The sequence below is a fragment of the Lethenteron reissneri genome, chromosome 12 (assembly GCF_015708825.2).
Source record: "Lethenteron reissneri isolate LAM-NWPU_2019-01 chromosome 12, ASM1570882v1, whole genome shotgun sequence".
Classification (NCBI taxonomy): Eukaryota; Metazoa; Chordata; class Hyperoartia; order Petromyzontiformes; family Petromyzontidae; genus Lethenteron; species Lethenteron reissneri.
Genome location: NC_083790.1, coordinates 9,715,883 through 9,742,159, shown reverse-complemented (window position 1 = coordinate 9,742,159; position 26,277 = coordinate 9,715,883). Strand labels below are relative to the sequence as shown.

At 51.2% G+C, this 26,277-nt stretch overlaps 1 protein-coding gene across 4 annotated transcripts in view; it reads left to right on the top strand.

Moving 5' to 3' along the window:
• LOC133341875 (pre-B-cell leukemia transcription factor 1-like) overlaps nucleotides 1-26,277 on the top strand; it is an 801,687-nt gene that overhangs the window by 204,641 nt on the left and 570,769 nt on the right. For 3 of the 4 annotated variants that reach the window (XR_009755069.1, XM_061550676.1, XM_061550675.1), the window contains 3 exons: nucleotides 3,458-3,617; nucleotides 6,551-6,663; nucleotides 11,728-11,817. Coding sequence is in view for 3 of the 4 variants with exons in the window: in XM_061550676.1 (XP_061406660.1) it covers nucleotides 3,458-3,617; nucleotides 6,551-6,663; nucleotides 11,728-11,817 (363 nt within the window). In the remaining variant the exon portion in view is untranslated. The remainder of the gene's footprint in view (nucleotides 1-3,457; nucleotides 3,618-6,550; nucleotides 6,664-11,727; nucleotides 11,818-26,277) is intronic. The other variant, XM_061550677.1, reaches the window with a different exon arrangement.

Sequence of the window (26,277 nt, the reverse complement as noted above, 5' to 3'; positions counted from 1 at the left end):
GGCGGAAGAGGCTCTCACCTTGCCAGCAGCCCCCCCCCCCCCTACACACCGCACGCCGCTATTTCACATTTACACAGCTGGGCGACACAATTATCATCATTTTTCCACTCTTCGCCCCCCCCTCCACCCTTTCATAAACGAGCGAACAAAAGCGTGTTTAATTGCAGGCTCCTGACAATGATGGTAATTATGCGTGCACCTGCGTGTTGCAGCGGTGCGGAGGAGAAAGAGAAACTGGGGGGGCGGAGGGGGGCCTCGTGGGGGGGGGGGCAGTGGGGGGGGGGGTTGGGAGGCGGGGGCGGTGGGGCAGGTGATCGCCTCCTGCCGAAGTGGAAGCACGTTGATAGCCATGCAATTAGACGCTGGGACTTTGTGTACCTAAATTAGGGTGGGTAGCATCCCTTGCACTCACTGCTGCCACCCCCCCCCCCCCGCGTCCCCTTGTCGTATTGAAGGGTAACAGATGAGCAATGAGATGATGGTTGTTGTTGGATTATCTAACAGTGCCGTGAGATAGCAGTGCGGGGCGATATGAACGTAAGGTCGCACCAGACGCTTGTGATTTCAAATGTGGTGCGCATTGACGGGACAAGTTTAGCATCTTACTTTTCTCGTCGACCCATCGATCTGATTCGTCTGTCCGGTCGATCCGATTGTGCAAGGCACAGATGGAGAGAGACGAGAATACGTGGGGGAGATGGTTTTGCATTTGAAAGACCCCAAAACGGGGGTTCTTATTGTTGACGTTTAGATAGCGATTAGGTTTTAGTGGTTAGGGTTTCTGTTAGCAAATTAAATACGTTTATATATAAATAAAAACATAATTCTCAGCCCTAATGTAAATAGATAACACTGGTCGACACACTTTTTCTGGCATAAGGTATTCCAACGGTTTTAAGGTAATTTTGGGGTGCTGATTCCAAATCAGTTTTTGTCTATCACATCAGCCTTTTGAGATATCAAATATTGCATTTTCAATAAAAACTGCAGAACAAAAATATTAAATAAATGTGGCTATCTACATAAAATTATATTATAAACACACTATCCTAAAACTACAGCACCATATTTTAACACTATAGCAGTCACTAACTCGCAACAACTTGCAATCATAAGTGACAGAGTTAATTTCGGGTAAAATCAATGAAAATGAGGTATGCCGATAGCATAATCTGAGATCAGATTTGGAATCAGCACCCTGAAATTAGTCTGAAACAGCTGCAAAAGTCCTAGGCCAGAAAAAAAAAGTTTTTTTTGTGTTGACCAGTGTAATCCAAAAAAAAATGGTCAATTGCTGGATGATGACCTCCCTGTATTGTGCATCAACATCAGCCGCACGAAGAAGAATGTGGATTGATACTAAAAAAAGTGTGAATTAAAACATTCTGAAGTTTGTTTTTGACTAAAACTGTTGATCTCGAGCGGGTCCATGACGTCATCAGCCAAGATGGTTGATGTGAGCGTGCTCCATTCAACATACAACAGTGTAGCCCCTCCCCCCTCCTCCCCCCCACCATCGTAGGTGATGGGGTCAAACCTCTCACGAGACACGTGGCAATGGGACCTCCCAGATGATCATTCAAAGAGAGGACCATTGGTTTTTGTTTGTAGTTTGTCAACAATTTTCAAACGTGGTTACTGCTGGACCATGAAGATGCACAATGCCAACCTGTTCCGTTCCTTAGAACGGTCAATTCAAGATAAGTGCTTGATCAGTTTTCATATTTTAGTTATATTTAAGCTAATTAGAAATTTTTTTCTCTGTACGTCATTGCTAAGGCATTAATAGTAATTATCATCCTTATAACAATTATTATAATCCGTGCTCATACAAGCACTGTTGGTGACGGTCATCTCTCCATTGGCAGTCGAGCCAAGCGATGGCCATTCCACATTCCCATGGGCCCAGGCACAAACACAGGAGTGACAAATCAACCGTCGGTTGACCTCGCACAAAGTGCCCCTCGTTGCGGGGAGCAAGGGAATAACGGAGTGTTCCGTGCACCGGTTTAAAATTAAATATTGGTGCCCAAGAATCAAGCCTGTAAACTTTTAATGGTCCCTCCAAACGCGTGTAATCTTTCATGATCAGACTTGGCACTCGGAAGACACTGCAATTGACAATGCTTCCTGCTTAGGCATTCATGCGTTCCTTTAACTCCATGCCCGTGTTGGCACGCGGTGACGAGCCACATTTTTCGCCGTGGTCAGCAGTGGTTAGCGCCGTCAGCCGTGAAAAGGCGCAAAACCCAATATGACAAAACCGTAGTGGTGCTCTGACAGGTGAGGTCGTAATTTTGCATCACATCCAATTACCACTTTGACACATTTAATTTCCAATGCTGATTGCGGTACTTTTCACAGTGGGTTTTTAATGCCTTGCCGGCGTGTGGCTTCCGAAATTGGCACTGTTTTGCGCAGAATAAATTGCATTTTATAGCCCCGCCGATTAATTGGCTCGCACTTGACCTCTGACCCTCCGCGGTAGGCCAATCGGAATTGGAGCCGGGCCAGCGGCGCTTCAAGGAGACCGTGAGTGGCAGCTGTAACGCGAGCTTCAGGCCACGATACGATCTCCGAAAAATGTAAAATAAATCACAAACTCCACTGGGATGGATTCACTCTGTCGCCAAGTGCCAATCTACAGTGTGACGCTGCTGTTGAGATGCACGGCCGTCATACATCGTCCTGCGGAGGTGGGATTGGTAGAATGCACGCCACGAGGTCATTGCTGTTGCGAGTCACCTGACCTGCGGCTCCACAAAGTGAACGAATGGCGGATGGAAGTGAGCGAGGAGGTTTGCCGATCTCTCTGATGCTCCTCGTACGCGTGGGTTTGCTCTGGGCACTTTGGTTCCCTCTCACATGGCCAAAGAAATTAATAAGCAAAAGTAAACTCATTAAGGAATTTGGCTGGACATCCGAAGAAAGGACCTCTCCCCACATAGGGCGGTCATGTGGGATTGTTGGGCCATTCTTCACCACACTGGTGAAGTGGGTAGCTCCCAGTACCGGTTCAGATGTCACCCGCTGCTGACATTAGCCGTCGCTGGAAATTGAACTCTGGCGGCCGGGTTTGTTGTGCGCGTATTGTGCCGCTAGCCACTGCACGCACCCATTCGCCCCCACATGGGCTCTCGCCCCCATATAAAGGAATGAACAGCTTTACCCTGCTGCCCAGGTAAGCGGAGTAAAACGTTCAGCTTCAACACGAAGGTCTTCCGCGACCAATACGATTCGCATTCATCCGCGGAACGTTCACATTCGACACCATCGCCACCATCGCCACCATCGCCACCATCGCCACCTTCACTCTCGTTCTCTTCCCTCCACCTTCCCCCCCCCCGCCCCCTTTCCCCCTCCGGTCCCTTCCTCCTTCCCAACTCTCCCCCCCTCCCCATGCGCCCCCCCCCACTCCTCCCCCCTCCCACCCGACTACCCTGGCCCCCCTGCACAGGTGTCAAACTGGTTTGGGAACAAGCGGATCCGCTACAAGAAAAACATCGGTAAGTTCCAGGAGGAGGCGAACATCTACGCGGCACGGACCGCCGTTTCGGCCACCAGCAGCGTGCACCACGGGAGCCAGGCCAACTCGCCCAACACCCCCACCTCCGCTGGTACGGCCCGCACTCGCAGAGCACTGCCAATGGGAGCAGGCCCTACCAAGTCGCAGTGTGAAGGGGTGCTTGTGTGGGGGCGGCCTCGGGTCTTTGCGCTTCTGCCGAACCTCGCGCCCGCGCTGAGGAATGCGGGGTTAGCGGCGTGTGTGGGGCCGGCTGCCCTGGTTTTGTTTCTGAGCTGGTACTCATGCTGGAAGGGGAGTTTACACGAAAAATTGGGACAGACCGAATGTTGTTGGCCAGTGCAAGGTTTTGTCGGTGTCAGTTATTTAACCGAGCGAGAGCCCGCCGAGGTCCACGTCTCTTTTCCGCGAGATGAGAAATTCAAAGGGTGGCGTTTTTGGCTGCCCCGTGCGATTGTGCACTCCGATATGAGCATACTCATGATAATAATAATAATCTGGAAAATAGTCAACGTGATCTCCTGCTCAAATGAGCGGTGGGGCAGACCCGGGCCAGTCGTGGAAATTCCACATTCCCATGCCAGATTCCATTCGATCCACAATGATGATCACAGAGTGGCACCATTTTCCTGGCCGCAGAGGGATTAATTGGCTCGGTCAACCCATGACTGGAATTTTAACAGCTCGCCCGACTTGACTGTGAGTCATGTGCTCTCACCGCTGTGCCACTTGTGGAGGCACAGTTAAGTCGGAGGGTCTCGATGCTCTAACGAGCAATGCGATCGACACTCATTTCCAGTGGCAGCTTGTACCTGTTGGTGGGAATTCCGCGTTCCTATGGTGGAGGCGGCAATCTTATCAACAGGTTAAACCACCAAATTTGAATTCAATCGATGTGGTTGGGGGGCGGGAATCTTATAAAAGGCACTGGCAATAAAATCTAATTTAAAAAAATACTTCCAATATATAATCCAGCATGTGTACAAAAACACTTTATTTGCGGCATGGAGAGAATGGCGATGATGATGATGATGACGACGACGCTGATGCTGCTGATAATGGCGGTGGTGATATTTTTTTCTGTTTGATGTCGCTGCTGCTGCTGCTGCCGCTGTTGTTGTTGTGTTGTTAACGATAGCACCGCTTCACATCTGCGTTGGTACGGCCTGCCTTGACACGTGCTAATATTGGGAACGAAATTTACCGGGGAGGGGAGGGGGGGGGCAGAGGTATTTTTTGATTGTTAAACTCACGAGTCGAGGTGTTGGGTGGGGTCCTCATTTTTAAGTCACACAAATTGTTTTTCGGCAAGGCTCATATCTATTTCTTGAACACTGACTGCCCATGCATTTAATGGCGAAGTAATGTTTGCCTGTGCAATTAACGGAATCAAACTGCAAGAATTCATGCCTTTACATGCGTACGTTGTTTCAGATTGCCGCTGACGTTGCCGACGTGATGTGAATTTGTTATTCTGTATTTTTGGTTCGCTCGTTTAACTTTTTTTGGGGCGGGATTTTAATAAGATCGGGGTTTTTTAAATATTCGCATTGGAAATCTTTCACCCAAGTTGGTAGGCTGAAATAATTCGAGCAAAAACAACAACAACAATACTATTAATAATCCCATATCAGTGAAGGCCTTTAAACTGGAGGTTCGTTTGGTGTAATTGTTAGGCCAATTGCTTGCTTCTTAATATAATGCATATATAAAGGTTTCATAGGATAAAGTAACAACAAATTAGGCCATTTAATTTTATGACCCAAAGGGGGTCATTGCAATATCCCCCATGCATGTATTTCTCTTGGTAGCTTTGTGTTTGTTTTTACGACGCTACCAATTCCTCTACGCACTTTGTATCTCCTGTAATCGTATTCCCTTATAAGCATTGGCTTAAACAATTCACCAAACCTTTATTATGTAAAAAATGCCATTCGAAAAAAATATATTTTTTATTCCCCCGTACAATATAGCAAACCAAAAATACAGAACGCTAGTCTTGCATGTCATCTACATTTGCATGTTTGTGCTTGCTCGTTAAATGCCCTTCAAACTGACTCCTAGCTCCTGACAGTGTCGAGAGGGAGGCCACCACATTTGGCCAAATGCACGGGACATTTTCTGACCGAAACAAGCGTGGGAGAAAACTGATTCTTGAGTGGGATTCGAATCTAAATAGTTGACAAGTACCAGCGGGGTTCATTCTCAAACCGGCCATGAGCCTGGCAGGTGGTAATTCCACATTGCTCAGGCAGAGTCCTTCCATAGGACCACCACTGTTGATGTCTCACAAAGTGGTACTGAATTTATCCACCCCAGAGTGATTGAAGGGCTTAGTCGACGCCATCCCCTTGCCACCACAACTGGAATTTGAAGTCCTATTCAGATTTTTTAAAACCTTAAAATTTACCGTTCATAAACATGTGGGGGGAAAAAGAATATTGCAGCAATAGTACAGAAATGTGTAAAATGTTTTAAAGTATGCGATGAGAGAAGTGACTTTACGGGGTTCATATCCTGGGTCAGAGGCCGGGTTTTAGTCACCTGTGATTAAACCGGGCTCTCAAGCGTAGCCAGTGGATGGGCTCGACCCGCTAACTATTTGCAAATTGACATGACAGCTCTGTGAGCTAGGAATACATAGGTCCACTAACTATTACCTTTGTTTCTGTCCCCTCACTCCCTGATCCAATCCCCTCATCGCTGTTCTGGCCCCCTTCATGACCCCCCCCCCCCCACTCAATTTCCAACACCCGCTCTCCTACCACCCACCCACCATTCACGTCTTCCTCACTCCTCTCCATATCAACCCCATGTGCTTCTCCCCCCCCTCCCACCCCACCCCATGCTATATCTCATCACCGCCTCGATCGCTCAAACATCACTATTGACGCACCCCACGGCCTACTCATTGGGCTGTGCCATGCCGGGCCCTACTGCCCACCCTCTCCCTCCGCCGCCTCCCCCCCCCCGATCCCCCGCCCCCCTTCCCCCGGTGTGTCCCCGTTCGTCCCCGCGCCCCCCAAGGCTCCTCTGGCTCGTTCTCCATGCCAAACCCGAGCGATATGTTCCTGGGCATCCCGGGTATGAATGGAGACTCGTACAGCTCGTCCGGGGTGACTCCCAACATCCAGTCGCAGGTGAGCGATGAGCGAGCGCGGCGCAGTCCCGTGGTCGTCGTCGTCACCATCGGCGCTCCCAACGCGGTGCTGGTGCCGAGGAATCCTCGCCACCAGCACCGCCCTCCACCACCGAGCCGATTCTTAAATGTCACTTTCGTCATCTTCGGCGTCGTCATCATCACGAGCACACTCACCGCCCCTCCAAGGCATCCGTCCCCACTATCTCCATCGTCAGCACTCTCCATCAAGACATCGCTACACGTATAAACAGGACTAGGTCAAGCTAGAGTTAAATTTATTTTAGTAAAAAATCTGTGATTACAAATGTCCTGATTTGCTCGGGACAGTCCTGGTTTCAGAAAGGCTATCCAGATGTTCTGAAGCTTTTGTGAAAATTGTAATTTTGTCCCAGTTAAAAACTTTCTGGTTTCATACTCGACTCATGAGCAGGAAGTGGCAGAGGAGAGGGTAAGGCCTATGAGGGGTATGCAGGGGCAAAGTCACTGTGTGGGCGGGGATAGTGGTTTGGTGGGCATGGCTGTGTAACATTGGGCGTGCCTAACAGAGAGCCGGGCTGCCAGGATACCGTGTGTCCCATTTGAGCCTCCCAGATATCTGGCAGCTTAAGTGTTGGAACTATTTGGAAAGAGTGCGACAAACACATCGCTGCGGCTTATCTGTTTACGGCAATAAGAGCAGCAGAGGAGGAGGAGGAGGAGACACGTGGTACGGAGATAGCCGGACAGAGAAGTCAGCATTTTCTGCGATAGAGAAAGCCGGGAGGCAGAATAGATGGGAAAATGAAATCACAGAGGTGAGCTAAAGCAGAAATATGGAGGACTTTCAATACACTAAGAGATAATTTATAGTTTGATGGAATGCCAGTGACGAAACCAAACTATTTTGATACTAATCAAAATGTAACATTTTTGTACCACCTTGCTACGGTGTTGTTTTAAAGAGCCTTGTATATTTTACGTAACCTTTCGCGAGGCGACATATTTCAATGTCTAGTGACAAAGCTGACACTCAATTAAAACCAACAGTTTCCCTCGCATCGTTAATAATATTTGGAATGCCTGAGGCTGTTTTCTTTTGAAACGATAAACCTGCGGTGGAGACGGGGAATTTCTCGAGATAAATATTCTTTATCGGCGGTATTAGCGCATTTTACACACGTTTAATGTCGCCGTAAAAAGAAAGTTAAAATATGTTTTTGTCGTTTTAAAGGCTAATGCAATTTTACGTGAGCCATCAACGCAGCAGCACGGATTGCATTTGGTTGACGAGATTTGTTTCGAAATAACGTTTTTGAGTGAAAATTGTAATTTTCATCGCGGAGAAAACGGAATGCAAGCACCGTTTCTTGCTAGCCAGCTCCTCTATTATTAATACTGCTGTTGTTGTTTTTATTTGTTCCGTTTTATTTGTTGCATTTTTGTCATTCCGCATTCCAAACTGCTCCTTTGTTTTGTTTGCGGAGTGAGGCGTATTACCGTAGATCATAACATAGCAGATTTGCAAAGCACCTTATTGTGGAAAGACTCAAAATTATATCACAGCGTCCTTTGCAGGGCCTATCGGAAATCCATTTCACACAAAACTAGAGAAGCATACGGTAATCGAAGATCAATGTGATATCACTTTCTGTGATGTCACTTCCTGAAGCAATACTCGCATGACAGGTAGGAGGGGGGTTGGCAGAGCTTTGCACCAATAATGACATCGTTTCAGTGCCTGTGATTGGCTGTCAACAAGGCCACGCCTTTTTTCGCGACATCGTTTTTCTTATATAGCGCCCTTTGCAGGGCTTTATATGAATCCGAAATAGAATAGAAGCGATAGCCGATGTCACCTTGTGCGATAACGTCGCCGTCAACAACAACAAAAATCCCCGCCGAACATTGCGAGAAGATAGCGAATCAGTGGGCGTACTAACGACATTATCAGTGACGTGGTAACTACATTATCAGTAGCGTAGTAACTACATTATCAGTGGCGTAGTAACTACATTATCACTGGCGTAGTAACTACATTATCAGTGGCGTAGTAACTACATTATCAGTGGCGTAGTAACTATATTATCAGTGGCGTAGTAACTACATTATCAGTGGCGTAGTAACTACATTATCAGTAGCGTAGTAACTACATTATCAGTGGCGTAGTAACTACATTATCAGTGGCGTAGTAACTACATTATCACTGGCGTAGTAACTACATTATCAGTGGTGTAGTAACTACATTATCAGTGGCGTAGTAACTACATTATCAGTGGTGTAGTAACTACATTATCAGTGGCGTAGTAACTACATTATCAGTGGCGTAGTAACTACATTATCAGTGGCGTAGTAACTACATTATTAGTGGCGTAGTAACTACATTATCAGTGGCGTAGTAACTACATTATCAGTAGCGTAGTAACTACATTATCAGTGGCGTAGTAACTACATTATCAGTGGCGTAGTAACTACATTATCACTGGCGTAGTAACTACATTATCAGTGGCGTAGTAACTATATTATCAGTGGCGTAGTAACTACATTATCAGTGGCGTAGTAACTACATTATCAGTAGCGTAGTAACTACATTATCAGTGGCGTAGTAACTACATTATCAGTGGCGTAGTAACTACATTATCACTGGCGTAGTAACTACATTATCAGTGGTGTAGTAACTACATTATCAGTGGCGTAGTAACTACATTATCAGTGGTGTAGTAACTACATTATCAGTGGCGTAGTAACTACATTATCAGTGGCGTAGTAACTATATTATCAGTGGCGTAGTAACTACATTATCAGTGGCGTACTAACGACATTATCAGTGGCGTAGTAACTACACTATCAGTGGCGTAGTAACTACATTATCAGTGGCGTAGTAACTATATTATCAGTGGCGTAGTAACTACATTATCAGTGGCGTACTAACGACATTATCAGTGGCGTAGTAACTACACTATCAGTGGCGTAGTAACTACATTATCACTGGCGTAGTAACTACACTATCAGTGGCGTAGTAACTACATTATCACTGGCGTAGTAACTACATTATCAGTGGCGTAGTAACTACATTATCAGTGGCGTAGTAACTACATTATCAGTGGCATAGTAACTACATTATCAGCTCAGGGGGTGGGGCAATCGGTCAGGTGGGGCCCCAATATTGCATTTGTCTCGCACGGTCGCACCTAGGCTATCTACTGTGGCTCCTCTTGCCTAATCACATCAGCATCACGCTCATGGTCTCGAACATTTAACGTTGTCGGAACGCTCCGTCTTCGCAAAGCGCAGCCACAAGAGCTCCGTAGTTGTACCTCTTTGCAACATTACGCTACTGCTCTAATTAAATTAAAACAAAACGTGGAGTGTTATTGAAAGCATCTTCATAGAAATCAATTTCAACCGCGTTTTAAATACGTCTTAGTGTTTTTTACACCGTTGTTGAAAACAAATCTCATGGTGGTTGTCAAGGGGGGGGGGGGGCCCCAACACGTAGCTTTGGCCACCGGGGGGGGCAAAGCTTTGTGATGTCATATTTGAGGGGGGGGGGGTCTGACTTTTTGTGACGCCGTGTGACGAGGGGGAGGGGAGGTCAAAAATCGTCCAAAATCGCGTGACGTCATTTATGGACGGCCCCTTAGCCAGGATTGTGTCGCTGATCGCAAGGGGCGAGGGAGTCTCCGTTGCGGCGGTCGAGCCGTGCGCCGCGTGCGCCGTTAGCACGAGGTGGGCAGGCGGGCGGGCGGGCGGGCGGGCGGGAGGACTGGCGGCTCACGTCGACGGCGATGGATCCCGAGCCTGCAAGGAGGGGAGGTCCAAGCGCGGCGTGAAGCCGCCCCTTGTCGGAGCTGTCGCCCGAAATGAAATCGGCCAACTTGTGTTTGTCTTTCGCGGCGTCACTTTAATTCCCTCGCACTTTGCTTAATTACAGGGAACCCATATTTGTTATCTGGGAGGGTTGAATAATTGCATTTTTTAACGAGCACAAGGGTAATTATTTTTAACAATTCATCACGAAGTGGGTGGAAAATCAATTAGGTTTTTTTTTCAATAGTAATGAGCGATGACAGTGGGTTTATAAAAACCCAGGTCATTTTGACACAAGGGGGTGGGTGTGTGTGCGTAGTTTTTTTCGGCACAGTTTAGCTGTCGGATTAGCCGTGTCATTTTATTGCCTCTTTCTCTTCGTTCAATCTATTATTGTTTTTAATTGCAGACGTTGGTGTCAGCCGCAATCACAGATTTTTCACTCGCGTAATTCCTGGATGTTGAAGATAAACATGATTTGAAACCAAAAAACTCATCCTAGTTTCTGTACAGCGGTTGACATCCAGAGACAAAAGTCCCCCAGATAGCCTGAACAGACCTTTGGGGCAGGCGCTGTGAGCGAGTAGGCATGGCGCACGAGGGGTTGGGTGGCAACCACCTCCTGAGTGGCGATGTTTTACACATCGCCCAGGTAGTCAGTTGAAGCTGAGTCGACCTAGGGGAGGCCCAGGTCCAGCTCAGATAATCGTCGCTGGTGTAGGCCGTGAGCGGGAAACGTAGCACAGTGCATCAACCGCCGCGCCACCGCTCCTCGCACGCACACATGCCGAGAGCAAGCGCGCACACATTTTCTCGGACAAACACAAGCTCTGAGCCCCGCTTTGAAATATCAACCGATGTCTCCCGCAGTCTGCGGCGGGCGGACGCTCGCTCGTCAAGTGATCTTTGCGTCCGCGCGGCATTCGTCATCTGCACAATCTCCGTCCAGTTTCAATTCGCCCGATTGAAACAAGAGATTCACAATCGCCACCGTGGATGCCGGCAGAGGCTGAACGTCCACACTATCGTAGTTATTTTTCATTGACTTGTCAACTTTTCTTTCCATTCAAATTAAAATCGTGGAGCGGTGGCGCAAGCGGTTGGCGCACTGCGCTACTAATCGGGCAATCTCCAGGCCGGGGCCTCCGTGACCCTCTGGGTGGCCCTGGCCGTACACAAGCGAGAGAGAGACTTTGACTTAATGCTTTATTTTGTGCCCCTTTGTGCCATGCCCATCGCCCCACCCGATCCTGCCCCCCCCCTTCCCCCCCGTCAGGTGGATTCCCTGCGCCACGTCATGAGCCAATCGAGCGCCTATGGGGACGGTATGGCAGCCAATCAGCTCTACAGCCCCCCGGCCATGAGCGTGAGTACAGCTTCGGGACGTTGAAGATCTCTATTCGTTAAAGAGCGGGACTTTGCAAATAACTACCTGCGATATACACGACTCTGCGTCCCCTCCATGTTTTCTCTCTCCGCATCACAAATGCGTTTTGTTGTATTACTTGCCAGCGGCCTCTTATTCTCACACACACACACACACGTATATTTTTTTATACGGCCGATTTGCGACTCGCACAATTGGGAGAACGCGTCGCCCCGACTGCGAAACCACCGAACAAGTCTCGCGGCTCGGCAAGGCTTCTTCCGTTCGCGAGCACAGAGTCTAGACTCTGTCGTCTTCCTGAAGAAGCCCCAAGCTTGCACTGTAACTGGTCACTCCTGGATTTAAGGGGCTAACTTCACCAAAATAGTACAAGTCGCGTGTTGGGTCCGCCTAATACTACTGATGCATTGCGAGGCGTGCATGTAATGGGCAACAAAGACAAAAATCCCCCATATAGCCTTTAACACATTTTTCGGGCAAGTGCTGTTAGCGAGCACCCATGAAGGCCGGCACGGCACACGAGAGGGTGGGTGTCCGGCACCACCTCCGGCCATCTCTGTCTCCCCAGCGCTGATGTTTACACTCCGCACAAGGTACTCATTTGAGGCCCAGGACCGGTTCAGGTATTCGTCACAGATGTTGGTCGTGAGCGGGAATCGAACTCGGATCGCCGGGTTCGTAGCGCAATGCGCTAACCACCACACTACCAATTCCCATGTCATGGGTGACGCACACACACAGTTACGTGATAACCATCAACTCGCAGCAAGTGACGGGGTTATTACCAGGTCATAACTTGCGTGAGGAAAGCCATTCGTTGTTCGTCCAAAGCCCCCACGATGTTAAGACTGGACCTTGAAGGTTTATATGGAGTGTTCTTGCCAATAACATCTTGGTTGCCCAGCAGCATCAGTTTAACAAGCCTCACGAGACCCAAAGGGCCAAAACAAGCACGGACTTTGCTTGCCGAAACAGAAGCTGCCGGATCGCTTTTTGTCTGCGAAGGCGATGGGCCGATGAACTAAGACTCAATATCGCTGACCCGCCGACACTGAGCATCTGTGAAAAAGAGCTGCTTCAAAGCTCATCGGATTCCTCCGGCCATGAATAAAGATGCCCGATTCGGACTCTACGCTCTGTAGAGATACTGCGGCGAGCGTCGCCTCTGGTGTTCGCTAACGGTGGGCGAGCGGCGCTTTGCGTTACGGCGTCCTGGGGTCAAACCCGGCTCTCGGCAGACGAAGCGAGCGGCTCGCAATGGCATGGCGGCACACGTTGAAGTCGTCATTGGGCGGGGTGGGGGGTGGTGGGGGGATGACTCTTCTCATCATCCGTCCGGGGCGGGGGGGGGGGTCGCTACATTTTGCGCCACGTTGCAGGGATCTTGACGGTGGTCGGTTGCCCCTTTGGCCAGACTCAGCCCCGCCACAAGAATGTGGAGTAATCTAAGCGCCGTAGACGAGACGTGACCGTCGGCCTCCGTCGCTCACGCGAGCAGCAAGGATGTCACTCAGGACGTTCTGTCATTGCTTGTGACCGATTAGTCGAGTGGGGCTCTGGACGCAAAACAAACTTAACGACCGCTCGTGCGCGCTGTTTGCGTTTGTCTGCCGAGCGTCCACGGCCGTCTATGCACCCCCCCCTGCTTCCACCACCACCCACCCACCCACCACCACCCACCACCACCCACCACCACCTCAGCAGCGCTCCAATTAGTCCCAGGCCGCGAGCGCGCACTGACATTTTCTCCCTCGCCGCCGCTGCGGAGAAAGCCAACGGATGTTGTTTTGTTGCCGGTAATTTTTAATATTTTTTTTTCTTTCTATATCGTTGTTATTCTTACGACCAGATAGATATTTCTGTATTTTTTTGCGGTGACAATGAAATGGTGGAGGTTTTAGGACACGCGTGCATGCGCACCCATGCGTGTACACGCGCGCGCGCGCGCGCGCGCGCGCGTGTGTGCGTGCGCGTGTGTGTGTGCGCGTGTGTGTGCGCGTGCGTGTTCCACGAGGGTTATAAAAGAGGAGGACTGTTTTTAGTTTTTCTTACTGGAAGGAATTGGAATGTGGTTAAGTTCATACAAAGACAAAGATCCCCCGTGTAGCCTTAACCCACTGTAGGGGGCAAGTGCTGTTAACGAGCACCTATGAAAGCTGGCTCTGTACATGAGGGGGTGGGTGGGTGGCCAGCACCACACCCAACCGCCTTTGTCTCTCCAGTGGCAATGTTTTACACACCAGGTACTCATTTGGGGCTGAGTCGAGCTAGGGGAGGCCCAGAACCGGGTCAAATTATGGTCACTGATGTCGGCCGTGAGCGGGAATTAAACTCGGGTCGCGGGGTTCATAGCGCAGTGCGCCACCACTGCGCCACCGCTCCCCCGAGTTTGTACACAACCACAACAACAACAACGATGAGCGCCATTCGCCACGAAGTGGCTGTGACGATACCGCGGCCAATTCATTTACCACTAAACCACGAATTGTACACACGCACACGTACACACACGTGTGCATAGATCTGGCAATGTGATGATCTTTATTAGTGCAAGTTTACAGTGCGTTTTTGATTTAAGTAACAGTGAGCCCATCTCAGTGACCATGCTTTATCCTGCAGTGAGGCGCAGTTGGTCATAGGCAGGAAACAGGCTCGGCTCAGGCCTGTACTTAAACTCGTAACAGACTGAATGAACGCGATCATCTTCATCGCAGAATGCCACAACGCCGTTACGCTGTTGTTGCTGTTGTCGTGCGCACTTAAAACTTCAGTCTCTTGCACGATTGTCGTCGTCGTTGTCAGTGTTTCCATCGCAATTCTGAAACGTCCGCTCGGGCTCCTTAGATCCAACCGCAGGATCATAGATCCAACTGCAGGATCATAGATCCAAACGCAGGATCCACTTCTGTGAAGTCACTACGAACTCGCGGTCTCAGAATGTTTAAATGGCAACTTAATTTTTTTATTAACCTTTTCCAATGACGTACTTGTACGTACGTGTACGCCATTGTACATGTACGTCATCGGGTTTTCTACCGATTTCGTTCCGATTAGACTTTCGGTTGAAGCCCCTTGCGTCCTCGCTCAGCGACTTGCGCTCCTGAACCGCTCCACGTCCTACTGACGAACGAACCCAAGCGACAGGATTTTAATTGGGCGCATTGCGCACGGCTCTTTGGCCACTCCACCGCCGGATGGAAGTGGTTCACGTCCGTGCGACAACGGTCCCTGCCAGTTATTCGATCGTACTCCGCCACGCTGCTTCACTGGAGTTTGGCGAAGGCAGGGAGCATAGGAGTAGGGTACGACAAGAGATCTGACTGCACCGCTCCTCTGCGCTTCGTGCACGGTTGCGAGGATCCGTTGAGGTCGGAGCGTTCCGCCCGACTCGTTCATCGGCGCTGAACTTTTCTGCTGCTCCCGAAATTAATTTGGCGCGATTTTTTTGAAAATTAGATTTTTTTTGACGTTGGCCACAACTCGTGTTCTCCCGTCACCTCGCCCGCCCGCCCTCGTTTTCACACTCCCCGTGTCTCACTCCCTCCGAGCCAGCTCACTGTCTTCCCGCTCGCCCGCTCCCCCATCCCCACTCGTTACGCCCCCCCCCCACCTTCTCGCCCGTGCCCCCTCCCCGCTCCGCGCTGCCACTTTATTTCGTTTGAGTTTGACGAGAGAGAGAGACGCGGCGCATCGCTTCTGGCTGAACACAGCCGCGTGCGCACGTCTCCCGCAATCCGGCCCGACAGATCACCGGGCACGCGGGTGACGGGGTGGGGGCAGCCGGGGGGGCGGGGGGGAGGAGGGAGAGGATTGGGTTTGGCAGGGGTGGGGGGAGAATGCAGTGGTTGAGATCTCGGTGCTGCTGCTGTTGCTGCTCAGCTCGGTGTGTTCCTCAATCAGGGAGGGGAGCGAGGGAGGGAGGGGAGCGAGGGGGAGGGAGGGTTGATGGTGAGAATAGAAAGAGACAAAGAGGAGATGGAGGAGAACTGAAGGAACGAGAAAAAAACCCGAAACAAATCGGAGACAACATGGAGAGGAGGAAGCCAAATAAAAGCCCTTAATCTGGAAAACCCACGGAGTCACGTGACTTGTTTTAAGGAAGGTCCTGCTTGGCATTTTTGTCCGTTTCCCTGTTGAGTGTTCGTGTAGGAAACCAGGCTTCCCCACGACAACCGGGACCAGCCCTTGCCCCAAAAATAGAAAATAGGAGGGAAACATACCGTGCGTGCGTTAACATTTTTTTGCACCGTACGTAGCCAACCTGTGCTAATTGGAGATGCGGCAAATGCGCACACACAGGTCGCAAGTCCCACCCGCAAGGTCACCTCCCGGCTATTCCGCTGCCACCACTGGGTGTCTCGCACACACGCATAATGATCTCTGTGCGATCCGAGTCACGGATACGACTGGGGGGGGGGGGGGGGTGTGTTCCACATGTGGGGGGCAGCCACACGGCAGAAGGCCACCCCCCCCCCCCTTCGGAGCGAAGTTTCGATTTCGCGTTGTCGTCGTGGTATCAACGTCGCACTACTCAAATTGTAAATAGGAGAGACGAGAGTGATGTGAGATGTATTCAAAAGACAGAGGAGATGTATTGAGAATAAAGAAGAGACAGATAGGACTTAAAACTTCCGTGACTGCAGAAATTCATATTCTTGGTTTTTTTCGGTAAAGTCACGTAAGAAATAAGATATAGACACATAGGATTTAGCATGTAGTAGGCTTTCGCAAGCAATATCATCCATAATAGAGGTTTTTTTGGATTAGATCGCGTAAATATATAAATGTGTCGTTAAACCCGCCACCACCCAGTTGGTAAGGTTTGTCACGTAAACAGAACATACCAATAAGGAACTAAACAGGAGGATTTCTCCACAAATCTGGCTGTCGCCTGATGAAGCTAGTTGTAATTACTGGCGAAACGTTTAACTCAGATTGTAAATGTTGTGGATTTGCTCTCCAACACACCAGTGGGCTGAAGTAGTAACTAATTTGGCGTTTTGTTTACGTGACAAATCCCTTGCTAATTGGCTGTGTCAGGTGGTGGAGGGTCACGACACAACATTTATACTTAAGCGATCTAACACAAAAACCTTTACTATGAGTCGTGTCAACGTTTTGGAAAGAGAGTTCGGGAGTGCACCGAGGAACACCATTAACAGCTGGGTGGGCAGCCTACTTGCTCTACTGCCACACACTTCGGCCGCAATTGTGTGCCGTTCCCGCAAAGCAAAACAATAAAAAAAACGCGGCGGGCTCTTTGGCAGCGAGCGCCGAAGGTGTACGGGACGTCTCAACACCTCTGCAGCGGAGTGCCCCCCCCCCCCCCCCCCCCATAGCGTGCAGTCGCACCTACGAACTGCCCTTGGTCGGGACATCTCATGAGTTTTCAGTGAGGAAGGGAGAGGGCCACCTCTACATGACGCTACTTTGATGACTTGCGCGTGTGTGTGCGTGCGTGTGGGTACGCGCGAATCAAAGTGTCTCGCAACCCGAACCGGCGAAGGAGCAAAATCTTAGCCGTGGAAAAATTCAACTCGCACCCCCCCCCACTTCCAGCAATTCAACAATGAATTGTCACGATTTACGCTCGCAACTCAAAAAAGAAAATCTATTTCTTGTTTTAAACGTTGCGAGGGTGTGAATGGCAGCACCTCCAGTGGTCGCAGGGGTGATGTGAACCCATTGCATGGAACGCTTCTGTGAAACTACTGGACATCTGTGAAAAAGAGCTTCATAGCTCATTGGGATTCCTCCAGAATGAATAAATATTCTGATTCTGAATAAAACACACACAGTCGGTCAACTACGCCGATTCCTACGCGCACGATTCGACGCGCGTTTCGCGATCGGTCTCGATGGGTCGATGCGCCGCCATTCCCACCCGGAAGGCGACGGTCGTCGTTCTCCCAGCGAGCGGTGGAAATTCCACGTTCCCTTGACAGGGGGCCAGTCTATCCCTCCCTTCCTCCCTCCCTCCCTCCGCCACAATAGCACGACAACCGCACGCCGCCACGGACTTCCCTGCGGAGCGGCGCGGCGCAGCGAGTCATCCTGAAATAAACAAACTCGGGGAGGCGGGAAAGAAGATTTTTAGTTTTGTTACAAAACACCAAACAAGAAGGAAGTTTTGGGCTACGACCCGCAGGAAATGAACAAAATAAAGAAACGTGCAGATTGATGGCGCATTAGTCACTGGCTGGTAATTGGACGCGCAGGTCCTTCAAAAGCAGCTTACGGTGCATGCCGCCCGAGCTCCGCTCACAAATGAGCTGTTAATATCCGCACGGAGACAACGCGCGCGCACGGGGCTAAGCCCAGCCGGCTAATGAGACACAAGCGGGAAGGGGTGTAGGGACTCCTCGCGCGTGGAGGGTTTTTTTCTTGCTTATTCCCCCCCCCCCCCACCACTGCCGCCGCCCCTCCCTCCTGCCACAACCCCCAACACTCCATAAACGAGGCTCCAGCTCTCGCAGGCGGTGGCGACGGAGGCCTCCCGGGACGTCTCCCTCAGCCCGTTCATCGCTCAAAACGCTTCTCCGCCCCCCGCGTCTCTCGCTCGCTCGTCACCGTCGTGCCGCCGCCGCCGACAACGACGTTTTTAATCGTCGCTTCTCCGTTTCGTGAAGGCAAAGTCTGGACCACGGAGCCGCTCGGTCGCTGGCGACACCCGCCCCCCCCCCCCCCCCGCTTGAGACGGTGGTGGAAATTCCACGTTTCCGTGGTAGGGTGCGGTGTGGTGTACTTGGGAACGGTGCAGGCGGAGGAAGGGGGGGGGCAGTCTCTCCGTAGTTTGACAGTCGTTGGCTTCTTACAGAAGTAGGCCCTTGTGTCGGCGGCCGCGGAGAAACGACGAGCAGAGTTGACCCCTGACCCCTGACCGCCGGTGCTGCCGGCGCTGCCACGTCGCGCGGACCGCAGCATCGGCCCGGGCGGTTAAGTAGAGAACGGCCCGTGGAAGGTGGAGGTTGGGGACGGCCACGGAACTTGCTTCTGAGATCCCTCTCGGAGAGAGGAGGGGGGACGTCTTGTCCACGCTCGGGGGCGGCGCTCTCCGACCGTCGGGTGACAGGAAATTCGAATTCCCAAGAGCCGCGGTGGTGCCAGGTTGAGGGGAGTGATCTGTGAATCGCTCCGAGAGCAGCGCGACAATTACCAAACCCGCTTCTTTAGAACTGCTCGTTCCCCCCCCCCCCGCACTTCCGCTCAGCGCGATTGGCTACGCGCGGCGTCGAAAGAAGTTCACGCACGCACGCTCGTGCATCAACCCCCGCCGCACGGGCGTCCGAAGGCCGTGATTCAAAACAAGGATCTGGGCAGTGCCCTCTCAGCGGCGTGACTCCTGAGCATCTTGACCGTTGCGCGAGTTCACCGTCTGCCAAATGTGAAATTCTTGAATGAGGGGAGAGAGGGCAGGACCCACCCTGGCTCGGAGTGGTGGCCCGCAGGTCGGCGTGCTTGTTCTCTAAGGCCGCAGTCCAGCCCCGTGGCCAGAGGTCGCAACCGGGTACCCGATACCTGTACCCTACCCGATACCCGGCTACCCGTACCCGGCCGGGTACCCATTTGCGACCCTGGTGCGGCCGGGTACGGGTACGGGTAAGCCGTAAGTCACTGGTGAGTAGTAACCGTTTGTCACTCATTTCCCAACGTCTTGTCTCTTCTCACAATTCAAGTTCCTAGAATCAACCCACCCGCGCCTGCAACATGGCTTCATCCCAGAGGTCGCAAACGGGTACGGGTACCCGTTTGCGACCCTGGTGCGGCCGGGTACGGGTACGGGTAAGGAATCAAACCCCGTTTGCGACCTCTGCTCGTGGCGGTACTCGGATCACGTCGGCAACGACGTTCAAATGGTCCCGTGTCATTGCAGCTGACGAGGGTTTGCACTCGAGTGGCAAGGCCTCGTCTGCTTTGTTTTAACTCCATTGGTTGAACCCGGTCAAATCGTCTCGGTCAGCCCGGGTTGCCGTTCACGAGCGGTGTCTAGGCATGGAGGGACCGTGGGAGAGACGGTACAGCAAGTAGGCTGTTGGCAGGTTGTCCGCGTTGAAGAGTTATCAGTGTTCTCCTCTCACGTGGGTGCGTTTTACTCGCTCTCACACACACAAAACGCTCGGCGGTGAATCTGCAGTGAATCTGCAGTGAATCAGCAGTGAATCGACAGTGAATCTGCAGTGAATCAGCAGTGAATCGACAGTGAATCTATAGTGAATCTGTAGTGAATCGACAGTGAATCTGCAGTGAATCTGTAGTGAATCAGCAGTGATTCGTCGCCACATCACAAAGCCGGGACGATCCTTGCAAAGGGGAGCATCGGGGCACCTGCCATGCATTCATGGAAGACTAGTTCATTGATAACGAACGACCTGAAACAGAAACAACGGAACGCAAAAAAACATCACTCTCCAGTCGCGCCAGCTGCGCGTTGCCCGAGTGTCGTACGCGTGGGCAGCGGCCGTGTACTTATCTGCACAGCGCGCTGCGTGAGAAACATATCAACGGGCCTGGGCACCCTTCCCAAGGTCGACTCGGCCTTAAATGGGTACCCGGTGCGGTGTGCAAACGTCACCATTCGAAGAGGCAAGGGCGGCCTGGCCGTGGTGCTGGCCCTTGTGTGCCGTGCTGGCCTTAATAGGTGCTCACTAACAGCACTTTGCCTTAAGTGGCCGTCCATAAATGACGTCACGCACCTGGGGGGGGGGGGGGTCAGACATTTGTGACGAATGTGTGACGAGGGGAGGGGGTTTGAGAAATGTGACGTCACATAAAAATGCGCAACTTTAAATAAATATAGACAACACGTTCTACTTAATGAAATAGACTTTTTGATAAATGTTTTCTCCTACAACATCAGAGTGCAGCGCCACATTAAATATGCACTACAATGACAATAGTTTAAAGCGATTTGAAGCATGTTTATTTTGGGGGGCGGGGGGGCAGAGCTTTGTGACGTCATATTTCAGGGGGGGTTTGACTTTTTGTGACGCCGTGTGACGAAGGGGGGGGGGGGTCAAAAATCGTCCAAAATCGCGTGACGTCATTTATGGACGGCCCCTTAACAGATGCTCGCTTACAGCATTTTGCCTTAAGAGCCTGTTAAGGCTACACGGGTGTGGAGAGCAGGGCTTGACTAAATCTGTTGCAAGCATACATTTCGGACAAACACAATCGCATTGCTAAATTCTATTTTGTGGTCATGCGTTCTAGTTCCTGTTTTAACTCTGAGCCATACACAGCTCTTTTTCAGAAGCGACCTGGCCACAAATGACAGCTCAACGAAGCGGCTATCAAGTGGAAATTTATCGCAACCAAATGCTCTAAACGCGTTACGTTGATTCGATATGTGGAGGGAAAAACCGGAGGACCCAGAGAAAAATCCACAGGCATTGTCAGGGTCGGCATCGAACCCACGACCTCCTGTATACCAGGCGAGGTAGTTAACATCTCATAGCCACTGTGATGATGAAGAGAGAGAGACACGCAAACTCCAAATATACAGCAGCAGGTATCGTCAGGGTCGGGATCGAACCCACGACCTCCTGCATACCAGGCGAGGTAGTTAACATCTAATAGCCACTATGATGATAAGAGAGAGAGACACGCAAACTCCAGATATACAGCAGCAGGTATCGTCAGGGTCGGGATCGAACCCATGACCTCCTGCATACCAGGCGAGGTAGTTAACATCTCATAGCCACAGTGGCGCTACCTCCACGCACGCGTTCATATAAAGTGGGGCGGGCTGACACCGTTTAAACTTGCCGCACGGAGAAAGAAATGTTCCAAAACTCCGGAAGCGGCATTATTATGATTATTTCCCTTTTTGTTTTCAAATTTTTTCCCTCCAGGGTGTGAACCCGGAGTCTAGGAGGCGCTGTCTCAGTGATCTGACACGCTGGTCCATTTAGCCCCCAGAGAGAGCTGGCTCAAACAACAACAAACACAACAAAAACGAGCAAAAAAAAGAAACTGGCCTTTTCAAAATGTAATCATTTATTTTCTAAACATACCCGCAGGAGCGAGCCATTACACCGCGCCTCTGCGCACAAATCCCTCGTTTTCCAAGAAACGCGTAAATCCTTCTGCGGAAATTTGGACGGAATTATTTCATCGCGGGAATAAATCGGCGACCGGGGTTGGTCGGTGGCATCATTTTTCGGGGGGGAGAAATGTTTGTGGGCGGCAGCGGGGGGGGAGGGGGGGGGTGTAATACTGGACGTTGGCTTCAGAGGAAGAGGAGAAGGGTTTGAGTGGAAGGGGCCACTCCGGATTCTTGATGCGGCACGTTGGGCAGAGTCCAGACAAAACCGTAGCCACCGCGGTGGCGGCGGTGGCGGCGGCGGTGGATTCCCCAACCCTCCCCGCTGTGTGCGCCGCTTGCCGCCCGCTCGTTTCGAGATCGATCTCCGGGATATAAATGAGGGCTCGGGGGGTGGCGGGAGGAGGGTGGAGAGACGCCGTGACCTTTCGCATTTCCAACTTGTCAGGAATACAGCAGCAGCAGCAGCAGCGGCAGCGTGCGCGCTCTCCTCTCCGCGCGAGCTCGCGCGACGCGAACAAATCGCCGCCGTTGATGACGCACAACAATAATGCACGGGGGCGCGCCCCATTTTGCCATGCCAACTCTGCATTTAGGCCTCCTCGTGCCGTCTGGGTGTTTTGGGGCGGGCGGGGGGGGGGGGTGTTTGACCATACTTCACCACGCTGGTAAGTGTGGGTTGCAGGGGGAGGGAGGGAGTGAGGGAGGGGCCAGGTCCGGTTCAGATGCCACTCGCCGCTGATGTTCGTGGCCGTGGCTGTGGATTGCGTCCAGGTCGTGGGGTTTGTAGCAACTGCGCCGCCTCTGCTCCCCGCCGTTATTGACGATCGCGGTGCCGCATTTTAGTGATTTACCCGGGAAAGATTCAAGTCCCGCTTTGACACATTTTAACTGACAATGCATTCACACTATGAGAGCTCCTTTACCAGTGGCAAAATATAGTAATAGGTTTTTACCCTTTCAACTGGTACTGACACCTTTATACAAGGCATCATGTTTGCAATAACCACAACACAAGCAGTCAAAATGCAAACAAAAAGAAAACAACTCTGATGATGATAATGATATCCACTGTCCTTGAAGTTGATTGGTCCACACCCGAGACAGCTTTTCTTAAGAGCCTAGTCTCCATTGGTGTTGTTTTCTTTTTGTTTGCATTTTGACTGCTTGTGTTGTGGTTATTGCAAACATGATGCCTTGTATAAAGGTGTCAGTTTTTGTACCAGTTGAAAGGGTAAAAACCTATTGCAATGCATTCACAGTTTATTTATTCGTAATGTTGTGCCCCGGCGTCAATGTTGAGGGCGCGGAGAAAATAAATCCCGCGCACGCAAGAAAAAAGGGGTGTGAAACACCCAGCAACCCGCGCAGGGCCAGGCCGGCAACCTACTTGCTGTGCTGCACTCCAGCTCGCTCGCACACGCTCCGACGATGATGAACACGTGCCTCCGGATCGCTGCTTCTCGCGCATCTCAGGCATCCTCCTCCCCAGCCTGATACATATGCTGATGTGCGGTAATTAAGATAATTTGCCATAATATGCCGTAATTACTTTTACCATAGGCTAGATATGCTCGCGTTGATTTGAATGGCTCCTGAGTTAAACTGCCTTGAGCACCACCTGACATATGGCACTGAAAGATGTATAACAAAAATTATATAAAGACAAAGATCCCCCGTAAAGCCTTCACAGACTGTTGGGGCAAGTGCTGTTAGCGAGCACCAATGAAGGCCGGCACGGTACACGAGGGGGTGGGTGGCCAGCACCACGCCCGACCGCCTTTGTCTCCCCGGTGGCGATGTTTACACACTGCATCAGGTACTCATTTGAGGCTGAGTCGACCTAGGGGAGGCCCAGGTCCGGTTCAGATAATCGTCACCGGTGTTGGCCGTGAGCAAGAATCGATCTCTGGTCGCCAGGTTCGTAGCGCAGTGTGTTAACCGCTACACTACCGCTTCCCACAACATATATACACACACACAATCATTATATAGACTGTGCATAGTGCGCATAGCGTGCACAGCTCAGCACAAAGTATAAATGGAGTTAGAACAAAGATCCCTCCTCGAGCCTGGGTGGATGCATATTCTTAAGTCACGTAGGTAAAAGATGTAAATTAATAAAAGTAAAATAATAAAAGTAAAATAAAAATCACGACGTTTCGGAGGCAACACAAGCCTCCGTCTTCAGGTGGAACCGTCACAGCACGATTGCTGTATCAAGTGATACAGCTATTGTGAAGACGGAGGCTTGTGTTGCCTCCGAAACGTCGTGATTTTTATTTTATTTTTATTTTACTTTTATTAATTTTCAATTTTTTACCTACGTTACTTTACCGAAAAAACCTAAGAATATGAATGCTTGCAGTCACGAAAGCTTCAAATCTAGAATTAATACCTGGGTGGATGCTTGCTCAGGTGCTGTTAGCGAGTAGCTGTGAGGGTTTACAGCGTGGTAGGGCCAGCAGCTATCCATTCAAGGCTGTCCTTTCATTGCTGGTGTGCAAATTCGCTCATTTACCCAGGAAAGCCTCACCGGGTCTCATGATTATCTTTCAGGAGGATCCTGCCAAGTTGGGTAGGGAGCGGTAATTTGCGGCAATTTTTTTTTTTCAAATTTAGCCCAATTTGGACCATGAATGCACTACAACATTCACTCGTTTAAGGCTGAGTAAACCTAGGAGAGACCCAGGCCAGGATTAGGTACTAATTGCCTTGGTAGGGAATCTAACCCGGGCATATCGTGGATACATGCGCAACAGCCACCATTTGTCACTAACTGGCAGTGACATCACCACAGCGCTTGTGCCAGGCCATGTACACATTTGCACACGATGCACATGCATGCTGCATACACACTGTATACCGCAAAGACAAAGATCCCCCATATAGCCTAAATAGGCTGTTAGCGAGCACCTATCAAGGCCGGCACGACAGACGCACCAGGTAATCATTTCAGGCTGAGTCGACCTAGGGGAGGCTCAGGATTGGTCCAGATAATCGCCACTGTCCGTGAGCGGGGTTCGTAGCGGAGCGCGCTAACCGCCGTGCTGCCGCTCCCCACCGAGCACGCACGCACGTACATACGCACGTGTACACGCACACACGTACATACACACGCACGTGTACACACGCGCGCGGGGAGCGCGCCGCGCGGGTGAAGGATGGTCGCGTCGCGGGGGCCTCGAGGACTTGGGGGCGCTGGCTCCGATCCCGTGACGGGCGGCGCTCGCTCCGTTAGTCCCGAGAAAAATGATAATTGGGGCTCGCGTCTGTCGCCCGGAATCCGCGGGTCCTGGAGCTCGGCGGCTCGACGAGACGCGGCCGTCGCCGGAGACGTCCCCCGCCGCCCCCCCCCCCCCGCTCCCCCCCCCGCCGCTCGCGCTAATTGCCCGAGGTTCTCGCGCCGGCCGTAACCGTTCGGCGTGGCTCTCGCGCGCCCAAAACAAGCGGGAACCAGGACGCGTCGCGGGAACGGGGAGCGGGGAGGGGGGGGGCGTGGGTGGGGCGGAGGGGGGGGAACCGTGCGGTGAACGCGCCGAGCGTTGCCGCGTCGCGGACGGGGAATAATTCGCTTCCGACAAACTCGGGAGCGAATTGCCGCTCAAGCGGAGCGTTGACGAGGTGGCGGCGGCGGCGATCTGCTGCTGCCGTTTACCGCTCCGAGCCGGAAGGGGGGGATGTTGCGGTGCTCATCAGAATCCGTATTTAGAGTGGAGGAATCCGATGAGCTACGATGAAGCTCTTTTTTTTTTCACGGATGTCCAGTAAGGGGCCACGGGGTCAGAAGGTTACAACAACAAACGGTACAAAAACACGAATAGGAGTGCAAAGTACAGAAAAGGCAACCAAATCGGCCAAAAGCATACAAATTTAACGAAACCATCCCCATCCTACCAGACAAAGCCCCACTGAGGTCAGCACGGGCAACCACTGCTGACTTTCTCACAAAGGGGCGTTACTAATTCTTCTGTCGAACTCGGGAGGGATGATGGGCCAAGTCCGCCCTCCCACCCCCAACCGGGATTGGAACTTGTCATTTTTTCTGATCCCTCGCTCCACCGATTTCCCAGGACTGCTTCAACAAGGGCACAATGCTGGGAACACCAGCACAGGTGGCAACCCTGCCCAGGGTGGGGGGGGGACAGGTTTTTGAACTAAAAACATTTTTCATGTTACCAGGTAAGGCCCACTGAGCTATAGTAGCTGTTTTTCAGAAGCGACCTGGCCGTCACAAATGATAGCTCAACGAAGTGGCTCATCGTGTGAAAATCTATAGCAGCCATATACACTCTAAACGCGTAATGTTGATTCTAAATGTGGAGAGAAAAACCAGAGGACCCGGAGAAAAATCCACGCGACTCCAAATATACAGGTGTCAGGGGTCAGGATCGAAC